This window comes from Sinocyclocheilus anshuiensis, unplaced genomic scaffold (assembly GCF_001515605.1).
Source record: "Sinocyclocheilus anshuiensis isolate Anshui unplaced genomic scaffold, SAMN03320099.WGS_v1.1 scaffold253, whole genome shotgun sequence".
Classification (NCBI taxonomy): domain Eukaryota; kingdom Metazoa; phylum Chordata; class Actinopteri; order Cypriniformes; family Cyprinidae; genus Sinocyclocheilus; species Sinocyclocheilus anshuiensis.
The window spans coordinates 2,562,887-2,576,104 of record NW_015537969.1 but is presented as its reverse complement, the minus strand read 5'-3'; the positions used below and the strand labels follow the sequence as shown (position 1 = coordinate 2,576,104).

Genomic DNA, 13,218 nt, shown 5'->3' with positions numbered 1-13,218 from the left:
TGAATTTTTTTATATATATATATATATATATATTTTTTTTTTTTATTTATTTATTTTTTTTAATCTTTTTTCTTTTTCATTTTAGGTTTTATTTAAGTTTTAGTTTTTTTTTTAATTACTTAATTGTATCTTTTTTAAATGAAATATTTCTGTAACTTTTTAAACAATTTTTTATTTTCAGTTTTCGTAACTTTACTATGTACCTATAAATATATTTTATTTAGTTGCAAAGGCAACACTTCTTACATTCATTTGTTCCATCTAATATCAAATTATTTAATTTTTTAATTTAAATTAAGCAAGATAGTTAAAACATGTTTCATTTATTTAGTGCTACCCTGCAGCTGAGCACACACTTTTTTTTTTTTTTACAAAAATTCATGGCTCATTTAGAAAATGGCCTAAAACAAACAAATATTGGTTTCTTTCGCATTTCATATATACTTTTTTGTGGATATATATATATATATATATATATATATAGTTTATGCAGTTTATTGTTATGTTTTCAGTTTACTTATATAAATTACAGTGTTGTCTAATTTTATTGGTTAAAATGCTAATTAATGCTAATAGTTACATATTTAAAAAAAGACACTGCCCCAAAAATATCTTCAATGTAGCTAGCTACTTTTTGCTAACGGATTGTAAGGTTGGATATTTTTAATACTTTACAAGTAGCATTCCCAACACTAATGTTGTACATGTAGCAGTCTATATAGAGCAAGTCACTTGTTTACACATTTAAGGGCTTCTGCTAATGGGTCGAGGGAAAAGCACAGCTCTCATCTCATTCACACCTAAACTTCAAAAGCCTGACAATGCTGTCCTGTCACAGTGACAGGTAGAGGCTCCTCTATGGCTTTATTATGGAGCGTAATGGTGTCACTATGTAAGCTGAGAGTGGTGTTCAAACAGGCTACTGTGGCAGATGAGGGAGGAAAAAACAAAAGAGTGAAGGCAAAGTGAGGTTAGATAACATGCTCTTGTGATTGCAGATGGAACCATCTGACAACTTCATTGAACAAATGTAAGCACAAAAACTAACAGGATGTGTTGAGCACACTTCGATGGGAGGGGAGAACTCTCTCTTATGCCTGAATAAGATGTATCCAAATGCATGTGAAAAGATGTCAGCGTTCAATGGTGCAAAGACATTATAACAGAGATGTGAAAACAATGCATCTTACCTTCTGTCCCTGTGGACCAGGTTCTCCTGGCAGGCCTGGGGCTCCCTGCAGTTACAAATAATTACAGGAGTGAAACTGGGACAAATAGTAGAAGTTTTGCAGTAATAATCATTGGGTCTATGTGCAAACACATTGCAATATCAACCAGAATTTGGTCTCATTTCGATTTTGAATGTTTCAATATAATTGCTTTAACCAGATTGTAATAATCCAATTAAGCCAAAATTCCAGTTTCAAGAATTCCAAATATGACAGCTGGGAGTTATCTTTGTTATTCACAAGTCTGTGTTGTGTAAACACCTAATTACACTGTAACTGCTTATACATTTTTTATCTGTGCATGTCCAAATAAAAGTAATCTAGCAGAGTTATAAATGTCCAACGATCAAATAAACACTTTTTCAGACCAAAGTGGAGACAGGTTCTTTGGAATTAAGGTTTAATCAGACAGATTTTTAAGTTGCATATTGTGCATAAAAGTTGTATACAGGAGCAAATCAAAGGAGATACTTACATCTTTAGCTGCTGCTCCATCACTTCCCGGTTCACCCTACAAAAAAAAAAAAAAACAGGGACAGGTTTAAAAGAATAATTTAATTAGACACTATAAATATTTATTCATATAAATATTATGGTAAACCAACTTTAGGTACTAACCATCAGCCCTGGATGTCCTGGGAGCCCTGGTGGGCCAGGTAATCCAGACTGTCCTCTCTCTCCTGCCTCACCTTTGTCTCCCTTAATGCCCTGGTAAAGAACAAGAAGATACAGTAAAGCATTCAAACGATTAAAAACATCTCTGTGATATTATTTGTTTTAGAAGACTTTTGCTCACCACTCCAGCTGGCCCAATTGGTCCTGGTGGTCCTGAAGATCCAGCAGCACCCTAGAAATTTCCAGTTAAAAGTGTTAATTTATCATATTCTCAGGTGGTTTATCTGTACTGTACACTACCATTCAAAAATTTGAGGTCAGTAAAATTTCTTGTTGTCAAGAATTTAATACTTTTATTGAGCAAGGATGCATTAAACTGATCAAAAGTGAAAGTAAAGGCAGTTACAATGTTACAAAATATTTATATTTCAAATTAATTATTTTAGTAATTTTTGCTTTTTCTATTCATCAAAGAATCCTAAAATAACAACTGTTTTTTTCAACACACCAAATCAGCATAATCAAATGATTTCTGAAGGATCATGTGACACTCAATACTGGAATAATGACTGCTGAAAATTCTAATTTGCCATCACAGAAATACATTACTCTTTAAAATATTTTCAATTAGAATATGGCTATTTTAAATTCTAATACTATTTCACAATATTACTGTTCTCTTGATCAAATTCCTGCAGACTTGGTGTGCACAAGAGACATCTTTCAAAAATATCACAAAACAAAAAACAAAATCCTACCAACCCCAAACTGTTGAATGGTAATGTACAAACCCAAAAAAGTGTAGATTACAAGATATTTTAAATACTTACCACATGTCCTGGAGCTCCAGGTGGTCCTTGTGGTCCGGAAGGACCAGGATCTCCCTGAAATGTGAGTAAAAAAGTTTTTACTTATCAAGACGTGTGTGTCAGATTGCAATTTAAAGCACAACGCGAATACTGTAAGTTCTCAGCATTGCCGTAAAGGAAACCATGTAATATTATATTATGGACATAAGTGTTAACTGTCTTCTAACTAATGGAGCAACCGTTTAAAGAGAATATTCCTGAATATATTAGATATTATAAACATAAGTATGTCTCTTCATCTCCACTCTGTGGATAGAACTTTGAAATGGCTTGGCACAAAAAAGAGCCAACTCTATCTCACGTATTGAGGTTTGTTACTGCCACAGTAACATGACAACACATATTAGGTTTGTACAATGGGATCACGCGTTTGCAATACGTTGGCCAAGCATTTGTATCTGTGTTTGCTTACGAAGTATGTTAATGGTCTAAGGGTGCAGAAACCTATTTTCAAAGCATTCTTTCATTATCTGAAATCTATAGAGCATTTGTAAGGAAATCTATAGCACATTTAAAGGTTCAGTGGTAATATATCTAACAGAAGACAGCTTACCTCTAGACCAGGCCTTCCTGCTGCTCCAGCAGGTCCCTGAGGTCCTCTATCTCCCTACAGATAACAATGAAGAGTGGGTGATGTAGATTAAAAGACAAAAGAGATATGTACAAATATAGACTGTTGTGTGTAATCTCTGCATCATTGGAAGTGCCAAATGGATTTGGAAAAAATAATGATCGTTTCCAAAATGTTTTCCCATTGTTTGGGATAGCAAATTGTCTTGTTCCAAACTTCCAAACACCACAGACTGAGCTCAAAGTTTGCATGTAGAGCAATTCAGACACACAGAACAATGTGAAAATGCAATGTTACTTTTGTAGTTGTCTTTGCTCATTAAGAGAAAGTATTTGAACATCAAAAACATTACAGGCATCAGCTTTAAAGACAGGATCAATGGAAATAGTCATTTAATGACAAGGCTATGAAACTCAAAGAAAAGCCTCGTACTTTCATTCCTGGGAGACCTGTGTGTCCTTTGATGCCCTTGAAACCCTGGAATGAGAAACAGTTATACAACAAGTAAGCCTTTTCTAATCAGAGAAAAGTCAAGTCAAGCTCCTCCTTGGAGATGCCTAATTAATGTTGACTTTGTTCTTTGTTTCAGTCTTTGTTCCAACTGTTGATTTTGGTATTCATGTGTCACTGATAAAATCTACAAAGAACTTGGAAAGTGAAAACAAAGAAAGAAAATATGGCACGTTTAATACCGGCATTCCCCTGGGTGCAGCAGGGCCAGGCACTCCTGGTTCACCCTGTTTAATTGTGAGAATAAAACAGTTAGAAATAGTTAAAAACAGAAAATAAGATAGAAACGGAGATACACATATATACACATTATATATATTATACACTTTATACATACATATATATATATATATATATATATTTGTAATACTATAATATAATATGTGTGGTTATAGTATTTTTATCTTTTCTGACCCTTAAACCTGGTTTTCCATCTTTGCCATCAAGTCCTTCCATCCCAGGTGGCCCCTTTAAACAAATACAAAATGCAAAATAATATGATTACTTTGTGAAAGTTTTAATTGTGTACAGACACTAGATAGGCTGAATGTCTGCTATAAATGTGTCTATTCAGAGGATTCTGAGACTCACAGGCATGCCTGGGGACCCGGGAGATCCTGGGGGACCTGTGGGTCCCTGTTGGCCCTGAACTCCAGCACCACCCTAAGGGAGTAGATAAAGTAAGGGTGAATGCATGATAGAGAAGCATCTGAAATCCACAAGTCAAGCCATTTTATGACTAAAGCATGGTATGTCAGAGCGCTTGCTTGTGAAAGTGACCATAAGTGATAAAGCATATGAATGCAAATGATAAGTCATTTACCAAATGTCAATGCTCATGTAAGGATTTATTTCCAGCATGAGCGAGGAATGTCACTATGTTGTATAATTTCATTTATCAATGCATGTTCAGGCATTATAGTACTGTCACTTGCCTTCTCAGCTTGTGGCCCCGGAGGGCCCGTAGGACCTGCTTTTCCTGGGAAACCTGGAGGACCCTTGAGACATGAAGGCAACAGTTAGACATCTGGCTTGTTCCATTAGCATATTCAGAGAAATGAGGCTTATTTCAGAATTAAAGTCAAAATTAATTGCATTCTGGAATCCATTTCACTTCTATAATGTGATATTTTTTGCGTGAAACAGTAGGGGAAATTATGACAGAAAGATGACTCATAATGACTGGAGTCCCACCGGTTGTCCTGGGAATCCTTGAGATCCTTGGAAGCCCTGTAAACAAAAGATGCAAGAACTGTTATTATGTGCACTGCAAATTGTAATCACATCAACAAAATGAAGATGTTCCACCTGGGAATTTATTGAGTAAATACACAATGTTATATTTATTTTCCAGGGGTAAAAAAAACAGGTATATGTTTAGCACACTTCTTAGATCTTGGGCTTGTAAATTTGAAGACGCAAACAGAACATCTTGCTCTACATAGTGTAATATCAAAGAATAAGGTATCATGAGAATGTGATATCAAGAGATATGACATATATAAAAACATAAGAGAACAATTGTTGTCAATATATCAGTAACATGATTTCATACCTGATCTCCCTTTGGTCCCACGGGTCCCGCTGTTCCAGCTTCCCCTTTAGGACCCTGCCAGTCAAACAAACGTATGTTTTTTAACACCACAAAACTGTCACAGTTTTTTAGAACAATGTTGAATCTTTGTTAGAAATACAATCAAAGGAAAGAACAAAAAAGTTGTTCACAATGAATCTACAAAACGTTTGAAGCTAGTTTGTTTGATCTGAGAGTTATTACTCACAAAGAGAATACAAAAGGGAATCTGGCTTACAACATATATACCGTGCATGATTATCAGCCATCCAAGATAAACATAAGGGTTTGTTTTGAAAAACACAATGATAAAAAACAAAATAGTGAAGTGCAGTCGAGGGTCATGACTTCAGGTAATATATAGAGTCTATATACTTGAAGCAGAAAAAATAAAGGCATTAAAACTGGATGTTTACTCACTGCAGGGCCCACTGGTCCTTGATAACCTGGAGATCCTGGTGGACCCTATATAAAAACAGTGCAAAGTTTCAAAAACTGTTTACCAAGTCATTATACGATTTCCTGTGTGAATGCTGCTGTGTGGCTTGAACCCTCAAAGGAGAGTCAAAATAAAAGGTTGAGGTGGTTTGGAAAGTATGTATTTCTATGCAATAATTATATCTTTCAAAAGTTTGGGGTCAGTAAGATTATTTTTTTTAAAGAATACTTGTATTCAGCAAGGACACTTTAAATTAATAAAAATTACACTTTTATTTTGTTACAAAATCTTCTAAATAAATGCTGTTCTTTTGAAAATTCAGCTTTGCCATTGCAGAAAAAAAAAACATTTTAAAATAAAATGTTTCCGTTTAATATATTTTATGTGTTGTATTCTTTCACAAAACTACTGTTTTTACTGTATTTTGATCAAATAAATGACAAAATTACTGACATAAAATAGTCAGATGCCATTAAAAATGGATGATCTGGATACTAGAAGTTTATCATTGTTTAAAGAGTGCATTCTTACCGAATCTCCTTTCTGCCCTGCGGTTCCTGAACTGCCACGCTCTCCTTTAAGGCCCTGGAAAAAAGCATAATGATTTTAACCCAACAATCAAACATTTATCAGTTATACAACATGTCACAAAACATTAATATATGCTTTTTCTGCATCTGGTCAACTGGACAAAATGTTAATACCACTTACAGGAAGTCCAGGCGGTCCCATGGTTCCAGGATAGCCAGGATTTCCTGGTGGACCCTTTGTGAAAATAATAAAAGTACCTCAATAACATAGCAAACTGTCATGGGCTCCTTTTATATGCTATATATTCTTGAGTTTCTCACCTGTTCACCTTTCTGTCCTGGAAGTCCATCTGTCCCTCTTTGACCTTGTTGACCCTATGTTTAAAAAAGACATTAGCGACACAGCCAGCAAAAATGCAAATAAAAGCATTTTATATCTATTTTATATCTATTTATATCTACTGTATATCTATTCTGGAGAATACTTGTTTTTACAGCCCTCCATTTCACATCATTGTGATCTTAACAGCAAAACAAAACAGTTAATACACCTGCCAAAGCCTGGCATTTATTTTCTAAGCGAGGGCTGAAAGTAAGGGAATGAATTAATGAATCCTTCTTTCCTGCCATCTGTATTCCAGGAACAGACAAATGATGCAGAGTTATTGTTTTTAACTTTATAGTCACGGAACAAAACATGCCTATTAGCTACTGCATGCATAATGAAAAAAGCATGGACCTGAGCTGAATCTCATATCGGATAATCCTTCAGTAAACGCATCCTGCATTGATACATCACTTAACGGTTTAGAGATTTTACTTAATCGATTCGATACATTTCCCTAAATGAAGGTCAATGCTCTTTAAGCAGTTGAAAATAATATTTTATACTAATATTATACTTTCATACTAATAATATTTTACTCTTTCTAAATGCATTGACCTTCGTTAAAATCGACGAGAAAAACTAAGTAAATTTGCATCCTGTGGGAAGAAAACATTCTTTTTTTTCTGAGGATTTTTCAGCAAGGTCAAGGACAAATGCATTTCAACATCATAAAGACTTTCCCTTAAGAAAAATACAACTGCATAAATAATAATAATGAATTTAAGAGTTGCCGGCAGCAGGTTTGAAAGTTTCAGATCTGCTTCATGGGTGTTAAATCATTAAGTGCATTGCTATGTTTAGCAGGTGGATTTGATCTCACTGGTTTAACTTTAATTTAATTTAAGAATGATTAATGAAAGCAGTCCGTTCTAAACTCACATCACAGGTCGAGCCAGACCACTCCAACAAACAAAGTTGTGAAATTGTCTCAGAGCCAGTGTTTGACTCTTTAGGAACTTAATAATCGCTCAATTACAGTTGTCTCTGCTCACTAAACGGAAATAGAAGAGGGAGTATTTGGCTTCATCTTTAAATAATAAGAAAAAAAGAAAAAAGTATCCCTCCACTGGCTGTCTCTTTTGCCAATGTCCTTCTGTTATTTTCCTGAATCTTGTCTCCTCAGCGGTTCAGTTATATATCATTCTATTAGTGGATCAATTCCACAGAAAATTTCAATTTGGAAAACATTGGCCTACTGTAAATCTTTATTTTCTGTTTTTCCGTGCTAATAGGAAAAGAAAAAAAACTGCACAAAATCTGAGTTTGTTGTTTCAAACAGATTCGATTGAAGCAAATTAAAGAAAGTCAGATAAAGCTCACAAAGCATAAAGCTGGACAACATTAAAATAAAATCCATTCTGGCTCAGACTCAATTCATCAGTAAGCCCACACCTCTGCTAAAACATGCCGTTTAAGGCGTTGCAAAATAACCTGTCAGCAGCACATACACAATGGCTATGGAGAGATAATTGAACAAGCACCACAACAGTACAGTTTTATTTCTCTGTCATGGCATTCATTGGGGCACACGAGAGAAGATGGGCTGGCTTCCTGAGGTAATTAAACATCTACGGTGTTTGTCTGAGCTGATCGTGAGTTGGCATGCTTTGACTTACAGACAGTCCAGGAGGCCCTTGAGGACCAGGGAAACCAATATTGCCCTATTAAAGAATGATAATAAGAGAGCAACAGTTAGAAATATTTTCCTTTATAATGGACAAAAACAAAAAAAGCAATCCTGTCACACATGCATCCCAATAATTTTTTCATAGTCATGCAGCCTGTTTTACTTGGTTTTGAATATTGGTACTAGTAAAGTGTGACAAAACTGTACTACTCAACAGAATTGAAAACCAAAAAACTACTTGTGTGGTCCACTGCACAATACAAAGTGGATCAGGATCAATGTTCAGTGGGTTTCAGTGAGTTTGTTGCTTTTTGTTTTCAGAGTAGTAATTGATATTGAGCTATTGAGGGTTAAGGTTATTGACCTGGAATCCTTTGTAGTTGATATTCTTGAAATCAAAAAGCATAAATTTCTTTCCAAAAATATAAAAAAAGAATCCTCCCAAGTCAGTGCACACAAGTTTAAATGGACACAAAGCCTTAACTCTCATTTCCATGTTGAAATTAGTTTAGGCATAGGTTTGGGACTATTTTGGAAACCATTATGCAATTCTGAGCCAAAACAGTAGGGGCCTCTCTAACCTCACAGCAAAGAGTAATAAATACACTGTTCTCGCGTATTGGTCCATTCTAACTGAAAACACTGAACCTAAAACAAAATGGATCGTGCAAACAAACACTGCATTGTGGGATTAAATGTTAGTGACTAGATGAATTCATGCAGAACATTTCACTGTTTGCTGTACTTCTGAAACAAGTGCTCAGCAATGGCTTGTCTCTATATGATACAGACTGTACTCTGAAAGCCATCTGGGGTTGCTGTCACTGTCTCAGTTTCTAAGAAAAGAGGGCTAAAAAGGCAATCCTGCCAGAACTGACCTTTTAGGAGACAATCTGGGGCATAACAGGCAAAGTAGAAACTTACCGGGGTTCCAGGAAGACCAGGAGGTCCTCGCTCACCTCTAGGACCCTACAATGAACAGAGACAAGGATAATGTTATACAGTATAGCATACAGCATTATAACTGGGGCTATATATATATATATACATACATATATATATATATATATATATATATATATGTATATAAAACATGTTAATTTGATGCGATTAACTATGAAAATAATGTGTTAACATTTATTTATAGCAGTTCAATGAACAGTTAATATTGTGTTAAAATATTGTTTGTTTTTGCTCAATTTTGCCAACCTAAATGGATTCAAACAAAGCCGCAAAAGAACAGTTGTGATTTCTGGGTGAAAAACCCAGCTGTTTCATTACTGAATAAATCCATGGTTTTGAACGAATCGAGTGAACCAATGATTCAGTGACCCATTCATGAAGACAGTAACTTGCTTAATTCCTGAACAAATCAGCTACTTCAATATTAATTTCTAAACCCATGTAAAAACCCATTAATTTCATAGCATTATTTATGCTATTCTAAGTGCAGTGTAATGCATTCACACCACCTCTAAAGAGTGTAAATATACCTAAATGCCACTTCAGATGCAGAAAAACAATGTTATGGCCACATTGTAGCTATATGTGGAGCAAGTTCTATGTTGAATATAAATGTTTGTTTTGATTCTGTTTTGAAATAAATAGTAGCTGACGACGATGACTAAGACCAGGCAGAAGTCTCTGCCAACCGGTTGCATCAGCAGTGGACTGAATGAACGTGAAGGCGGTGTGAAGTAATCCTACTACAGTATGCCTAGTGCCCACCTACTTGTCTTCCAGCAAGTCATTTAGGACAACAGGACACACATTATATCACCTAATTAATATTCATGAGCCAAGATGATAAGCTTTTATAAATGTGTCCACGACCTTTTCAGATTATTCCTAAGCCTCTGATAACACAAATCTGTTATAGAATTGGGGGCAGAATAATAGAATTTGAGTGTGCTATATATATTGGCTTATAATATTATTATAGTATTGTGTTGTTAGCTCTTGTATCCTCTCTAATAGGCACTGGTAATAATGAAACTCAGCAAGGTCTCTCACCGGCTCTCCTTTGACCCCTGGGTCCCCTGGGAATCCAGGCATCCCTGGTGCACCAACGCACTGACCACTGTTACTCGTCTAAAAACATTGAGCAGACGTGAAGGGTTGCAATCAGGAAATGCTTAAGACAATTTGAAGAGAAACACAAATAATAACATTTTCAATACCATGATAGTAGCTTCCACTAGTTTTATATACTAAAATGTATTTGAAATACATTTATTTTGTGCTAAGCGTAATATGAATACATTTACATATTTATGTGCTCAATAAAAATACCCTGCAATTGCACTTTTAGTATACTAAACTGGTATACATAAAGTCTGCTGAATTGAAACAACTAATTTTGTTCTTAATGCACTTAAATTGTGCGGAAGTAGTGCTAAAGTCCAACTAAAGATATAATGAAGTATATTTGATTGTGCCAAACTGCAACTATTGCAAGCATACATTGCGAGGTACACTTGAAATATCTTGACTTGCATATAAAGACTGAAGACTGATATTATACAGAGCTTGTACAATGCTTATTAATAGTGATATTAAAACACATTTTAGGCATATTAAGAAATGTGCATGTGCAATAAAGAAATACTCCAAATAAAGGTTAATTATAATGTTATATTAATAAGTCTTAAGTGATATGTAAATAAATGTTAATGAATTTGAAGTATACTTAGTATGAAATAAATGTATTTTAAATACATATAAATCTAATATACGTAAATATAAACAACCTTTGTATAATGGCCTGCATCATTTTTAAAGTAAAATATTTAGTTAAATGCTGTTGTTCATCGTTTTGGACCCATTTATATAGTGTTTTTCTAGTTTAATTCAAGCTATATACATCAAAATACGATGAACAGCAACATTTAACTAAATATTTTACTTTTTAATATTAACTTTACAGTACTAATATTAATTTATTAAACTTGTTTGTATTTTTAATCCTGTCATCATAATTAAGATCTTTCGAAGATTATTTTTTGGTGCCAGATAGGTACAGCTGAATGCAGAATTAAAAAAAAAAAATGTCTAGTGATATATTTACCCAGTTAAATAGCTTGAATGTAAATAGCTATGACTGTAGTTTAACTGTTTAACATTATGAGTAGCTTGTAGCTTGGGATGCTTCCCTATCACTGTTTTATGCGATAGGGAACTTACAGGCACACTTGGTGTTTCTTCTCTCTGTGGTCTCTGAGGCTGTAGACACTGTAAAGTTGATCATAGAGATTTAGTAGGTTTAGTACTATATATTCTAGCATGTGCAAAATGACTGTAGAAATCAAACAGCATGCCAAACAGGAAGCATAAAACAAGTGAACAAATCAATGTTATCAACACAAACCCACACCCTGTCTAATACCAATCACATCATCCATCATTCATCCCTCTCACCCGTTCGCATCCTTCTGAGGGTACAACCCCAGGCTTGCCCTGATCTCCCTTCTCGCCTTTAGAGCCAACCTTGCCGGGCACACCAGGTAGGCCCGTGGAGCAATCACCACAGCCCTCCTACAGTGAAGCATACACATGACACAAACACATGTGTACTCACTGCAAGAAGCAAATGAACAATGAAAACACAGCATCTGCATGCAGTTACAAGTGAATAGTATTGCTGCATTAAAGAGTAAGAAGGTACAGACAGACTGAGGAAGGTGTGTGTGAAATTTAAACACGGGATATTTTGTTAACAGTAAAAACTGTGCTCACATTCCAGCTTGATAGAGCAGGAATGCAAGAATCCAAATAACCTCAGCTTAAAGAATGTACAAGGTTTCAAAGCCAAAACACTAGGGTTTGCAAAATAAATGATTTTCGAACCAATATTCTTCTGCTCAAACAGCACACATTTATCATTAAGACATGGGTGAAAAAAGATTATAAAAAGATAAAAAATTATAACTGATAAACATCTAAACAAAGTTTTAAACATCTTAAATGCACCAGCCAAATGTCTTTTAAATGTATTTTTCAACATCAAACATGAGAAAATGTTCTAAAACTTATAATGCTCTAAAACTAATAATGCTCTAAAATAATTGGTTAGCTCAAACTAATTTATGGCACAAATGTAATGTAATTATGCTGCAAAAAATGCAATATTAAATCAGTATCTACATAGAGTTAAGAAGCTTAATTTTGTTTTGGGTCAGTAAGTTTAAAAAAAAAAAAAAAATGTTATTTAGCATAAATTTAGCAAAATATTTTTATTTAGCAAGGATGCATTATTGTTTCCACAAAAATATCAAGCAGCACAACTGTTATCACTGATAATAATAAGAAATGCTTCTTGAGCACCAAATTAATATATTAGAATGATTTCTGAAGCATCATGTGACACTGAAGACTGGAGTGATGGCTGCCGAAAATTCAGCTTTGGAATTAATTATGTTTTAAAATGTAATTTAAATAATAATAAAAAAAAAAAACTGTTGTTTTTAAATGTAATATTATTTAAAAACATGCCATTTTACTGCATTTTTTATCAAATAAATGCAACCTTGTTCAGCATAGGAGACTAAAAATTCTTATCAATCCCAAACTTTTGAATGGCAGTTTGAATAAATAAATACATTTTTAATAGCTTCGCCATGTAAGAATCATAAACTATGTATATACATTAAAATGGTTGTATACGTATGAAATATGTCAGATTTTATGCAATATGTAACAGGGGTTTCCTGCTTCATCTCTCTATCCACCATGGGGTTCTTGGCCTCAAAAAGGTTGAAGACCCCTGCACTAAAAATTCCATCTTCCAAATGAAAATGCATGCATTGCATAGATGTCTTGCTGTCGTATGTGTACAATATTGGCGGCAGAATAGAAAAATGAACATTTA

General features: G+C 34.4%; 1 protein-coding gene and 1 long non-coding RNA gene across 5 annotated transcripts in view; both read right to left on the bottom strand.

Moving 5' to 3' along the window:
• Positions 1-13,218, bottom strand: part of LOC107670015 (uncharacterized) — a 718,471-nt gene that overhangs the window by 267,798 nt on the left and 437,455 nt on the right. The gene's annotated exons all lie outside the window — the stretch shown is intronic.
• LOC107669973 (collagen alpha-1(XVI) chain-like) overlaps positions 1-13,218 on the bottom strand; it is a 64,820-nt gene that overhangs the window by 3,436 nt on the left and 48,166 nt on the right. For all 4 annotated transcript variants that reach the window (XM_016462410.1, XM_016462424.1, XM_016462435.1 and 1 more), the window contains 22 exons: positions 11,769-11,885; positions 11,535-11,582; positions 10,365-10,442; positions 9,276-9,320; positions 8,341-8,385; positions 6,658-6,711; positions 6,518-6,571; positions 6,338-6,391; positions 5,788-5,832; positions 5,350-5,403; positions 4,989-5,024; positions 4,730-4,792; positions 4,386-4,457; positions 4,209-4,262; positions 3,977-4,021; positions 3,717-3,761; positions 3,267-3,320; positions 2,675-2,728; positions 2,026-2,076; positions 1,848-1,937; positions 1,705-1,740; positions 1,191-1,235 (listed from right to left, as the gene is read on the bottom strand). In XM_016462410.1, coding sequence (XP_016317896.1) covers positions 1,191-1,235; positions 1,705-1,740; positions 1,848-1,937; positions 2,026-2,076; positions 2,675-2,728; positions 3,267-3,320; positions 3,717-3,761; positions 3,977-4,021; positions 4,209-4,262; positions 4,386-4,457; positions 4,730-4,792; positions 4,989-5,024; positions 5,350-5,403; positions 5,788-5,832; positions 6,338-6,391; positions 6,518-6,571; positions 6,658-6,711; positions 8,341-8,385; positions 9,276-9,320; positions 10,365-10,442; positions 11,535-11,582; positions 11,769-11,885 — 1,239 coding nt within the window. The remainder of the gene's footprint in view (positions 1-1,190; positions 1,236-1,704; positions 1,741-1,847; positions 1,938-2,025; positions 2,077-2,674; positions 2,729-3,266; positions 3,321-3,716; positions 3,762-3,976; positions 4,022-4,208; positions 4,263-4,385; positions 4,458-4,729; positions 4,793-4,988; positions 5,025-5,349; positions 5,404-5,787; positions 5,833-6,337; positions 6,392-6,517; positions 6,572-6,657; positions 6,712-8,340; positions 8,386-9,275; positions 9,321-10,364; positions 10,443-11,534; positions 11,583-11,768; positions 11,886-13,218) is intronic.